Genomic DNA, 4,282 nt, shown 5'->3' with positions numbered 1-4,282 from the left:
AATTGTATAGTATTCTAAAATTCAGTCTTACATTTTTTACTTATGCAGTACTTAAAATGCTTTGTATTTAAAAGTTTACTTTAAATATGCCTTAAACAAGCTCTTACACCAGTTTGCATCATCTTTTCACAGAGGAAGTCAAGGAGGTACTACCCTACTAGGCTGGCCATAACTCTAGCTGCAGGAGTCACAGTAAACCCTGCCTCTGGATCTTCTGCACTCGGAGCCACACCAGGAACAGGAGACACAGGCTTCATCGTTGTAGAAACAAATTACCGTGTATATGCCTACACAAGTATGGCACACACATCATACACACTGACTTGTCTAAAGTGCAATACACTGAACAAGATCAGTCCTCCATCTCTCTCTGACAGACTCTGAACTCCAGATTGCACTAGTAGCTCTATTTAGCGAGATGCTGTATCGGTTTCCTAACCTGGTGGTTGCCCAGGTAACCAGAGAGTCGGTGCAGCAGGCCTAACGGCATAACTGCACAGCAGGTGAGAGACGCGCGGTCGCGGTAACCCAGTAACTGTTGCTCTGCAGATTGGTTTGGCCTTTTAATGATAGTGTTGTTTTGACATGCATTTTGTGATTTCAGATCATTCACTTCTTAAGGACCCGAGCTCACCCAGTAATGCTTAAACAGGTAATTGCTAACAGGTTTCATTTTTACCATTATGCTAATGAAAAGGGTTTAATTTAAATGTTGCATTAACTGAACAAACTTAGTATAGTTTAGGGCTGGGTGATTATAGCAAAGACATTATTACATTTATAGTAATTAATAATTATCATTTATAAAAATGACTAATTATTAAAAATGTTTTAATTAATGAAATGCAGTGCTTATAAGGATTTCTTTGTGTTAAAAATCCAGTTGATTAATTTAAAATCTCTTTTTCCACTGGCTTCTTGATTTGCAAAAAATAAGCTCTGTGACCAACAAAAGTTCATTATTCTTACACGTTTTTTTTTTCATTGTGGTAATCTTCAAATAAACAAGTTTTGTGATGTTTAAAGCCTTAGTACAATCGCCCGAAGTAAAAAGCTAAACATAGGCTATAAACAAACTGCACCACGGTCACGACTTCAATGTCACCACCATTAAAGGGAGAGTTCGCCCAGAAAGAAAAAACAATTCTGTCATTATTTACTCATCCTCCTCTGTTTCCAAACCGGAATGATTTTCTTTCAGCTGTTGAACACAAAAGAAGATACTTTGAAGAATGTTGGTATCCAGACAGTTGATGGAAGCCAGTGACTTGCATAGTATTTTTTTTACCATATTATGGAAGTCAATGGCTACCGTCAACTGTCTGGATACCAACATTCTTCAAAGTATCTTCTTTTGTGTTCAACAGCTGAAAGAAAATCTTACAGGTTTGGAACAACTTGAAGGTAATTAAATGACTACAGAATTTTTATTTTTGGGAGAACTCTTTAAGCCTCCGACAACTCTTTCAGTCTTTATTTAAAAACATTTTCCCTGAAAGTTTGAGTTCGAATAGCTTGAAAGAGTGTGATGATAAACACAATGAGGCTGTAAAGGTGACTAATGAGTAGATGCATTTACCTGTTCAGTGCAGGGGCGTAGCCACATCATTTCAGAAGTGAGGGGGACAGAAATGTAATGTAATATATACTGTATATAACCTACCAGTCAAAAGTTTTTAAACAGTAAGATTTTTTATGTTTTTAAAGAAGTTTCTTATGTTCACCAAGCCTGCATTTATTTGATCCAAATATACAGCAAAAGCAGTAATGTTGTGAAATATTTTTACTATTTAAAATAACTATTCTATAAATTACTATTCTATGTGAATGTATTTTAAAATGTAATTTATTCCTGTGATCAAAGCTGAATTTTCAGCATCATTACTCCAGTCTTCAGTGTCACATGATCCTTCAGAAATCATTCTAATATGCTGATTTACTGCTCAAGAAACCTTTTTTAATTATTATTATTATCAATATTTAAAACAGTTGAGTACATTTTTTTCAGGATTCTTTGATGAATAGAAAAATCCCAAGATCAGCATTTATCTTAAATAAAAAGCTTTTGTAACCTTATACACTATACTGTACCATTCAAAAGCTTGGAGTCAGTATAATTTTTAAAAAAATTTTGGAAAGGAAATTATAGAAATTAATACTTTAATTTAGCAAGGACGCTTTAAATTGATCAAAAGTGATGATAAAGACATTTATAATGTTACAAAAGATTTCTATTTCAGATAAATGCTGTTCTTCTGAACTTTCTATTCATCAAAGAAACCTGAAAAAAATCTACTCAGCTGTTTTCAACATCATAATAATATTTGTATTTATTTATTTATTTTTATCTTTTGAGCAGCAAATCAGAATATCAGAATGATTTCTGAAGGATCGTGTGACTGGAGTAATGATGCTAAAAATTGAGCTTTGAAATCACAGGAATAAATTACATTTTAAAATATTCTGTTTTTCTGTGAAAAGTAAACAACTGTTTTCATACAGCCATAGACCCTTTTGTCCATATTAGTGATTTCCTGGTACGACTTTCTGTGTGAAAGGGCCTCCGGCTTGGAGTATGAGTGAAACACACACTGCATGAGAGTGTTTAGCGCTCCGCGATGTTCATCTCGCTTTATTCTGGGTCCAAATAAAACATCAGATCATGCACAGACTATCCTGTCTCTTTGAATTTAAATCTATATTTATTCACACTGGCTCTTGAAAACCTCTATGCAAACTATGCGGGGGATGAATTTACGTGATATAAAAAGTGGGGGGGGGGACACGTCCCCCGCGTGATCTTCGCCCCTGGTTCAGTGTACTGTTTAATGTCCTCAGCAATCTTTGTAGTCCCATTTAGCCAATGGTTAGCAACCGCTTTTTTCAAGACAAGTAAAAGCTTTAAAACAAATCACAAAGGTGTTTTACTGTATTTTATGTGGTAGAGTAAAATGTGAAAATATCTTGAGTTTGTGTTCACCACAGACTTTATTTAAGGCATTTAACCAAAAACCCATTGACTACAGGATGATGGAACAGGAAATGCTAAAATGCTAACTGTCATCTTCCAGCTCTCTATAGTTTCCCCTTATAGGCTTAGATGTCCCTTAGGTGTCTCCCTTGTGCAATATGGTGAGGTTTATCATGAAAACTCTATACTGCTATGCAAATATTCACTGCTTGATGCATGAACATGTTCCCGCGTGTCATTCTGTCTTTCAGACCCCGGTCCTTCCCCCAACCATCACAGATCAGATCAGACTGTGGGAGCTCGAGAAAGATCGCTTACAGTTTACTGAGGGTGAGTCTGTCTTTGTGCTTATGAGACAAGTTCTGTAGTTCCCAAGCAAATTTACATTGTGTTTCCTTCAGATAACACTGGTAGGCTACATATTATATAATTATTTTTATACATTAGTCATTTCAGTTATTTAAATAATACATTGTTACCATTGTATTTACATGTAACCTTTGGGATGTGTCTCAATTTTATAAAAAAAAAGAAAAGAAATGACATCCTGATGATATTATGACATAAATAATTTGTTTCCATTGCATGGGTGACCTGCAGGGTTCATTCTCTCAAATGTAAATGTCAGACTGAATAAGATGTGTGTTAGAGAAATGTAATGCAAATAAAAAATTAGCATTGGAATCAGGTTTGGGGTAGGAATCCGTGTATCATTCGATCATTCATTTTTTTATTTAATATTGAAAGTAGAAAAATTAGAAAACGGCTCCTTTTTCGTTTTTTCGTTTTTTTCCAAAAAACGAAAAACAAGAATTCAGCTTAAATTTTCGTTTTTCGTTCAGGGGTAGAAAAATTAATAAACAGTTTGAATATTTGATTTCTACATGTGGGCGGGAATTAAACGCCCCTTTCTGCTGATTGGTCAGCCGGAGATCAAACCGTGCCTTCATCAGTTCTTCTGCAGTATCACGCAGCAGAATAATAGTCCTCCACTGCTGCTGCAGTTATACGGATTAATAACCCATTTTATTGCAACTACATTTCATATTTTTCTCATCAAACAAACAGGCTAATGAATAGCTCGACACAACTCATACCGGGGCAGAGTCTAGACAGGGCTTTCTTCTGTGTAGATATAAATTCTATTCTTTGCATTAGCTGGGCATGGCAGGGTATGATATGACAGCTGTCTTAGCCTACCTTGCTCACCCAGTAAGTCTGTTTGTTTAATTAATTAATTAATTAATTCGTTTCGAAATAAATATTTTAAACACTAAGACAAAAAGGAAAGAATAATAAATTGGCTTGGGT

The 4,282-nt window shown here is 35.1% G+C and overlaps 1 protein-coding gene across 1 annotated transcript in view; it reads left to right on the top strand.

Annotated features, from left to right (window-relative positions):
- The window catches only part of LOC107595596 (general transcription factor IIH subunit 4-like), a 12,497-nt gene that overhangs the window by 6,703 nt on the left and 1,512 nt on the right, over nt 1-4,282 (top strand). Inside the window, 5 exon segments of the mRNA XM_016286047.1 lie at nt 133-295; nt 378-480; nt 482-503; nt 605-652; nt 3,223-3,301. Of these exon segments, the coding sequence (XP_016141533.1) occupies nt 133-295; nt 378-480; nt 482-503; nt 605-652; nt 3,223-3,301 (415 nt within the window).

This window comes from Sinocyclocheilus grahami, unplaced genomic scaffold, assembly GCF_001515645.1.
Source record: "Sinocyclocheilus grahami isolate Dianchi unplaced genomic scaffold, SAMN03320097.WGS_v1.1 scaffold205.1, whole genome shotgun sequence".
Taxonomy (NCBI): Eukaryota; Metazoa; Chordata; class Actinopteri; order Cypriniformes; family Cyprinidae; genus Sinocyclocheilus; species Sinocyclocheilus grahami.
The sequence above is the reverse complement of the archived record's forward strand: the minus strand, read 5'-3'. Positions and strand labels throughout refer to the sequence as shown.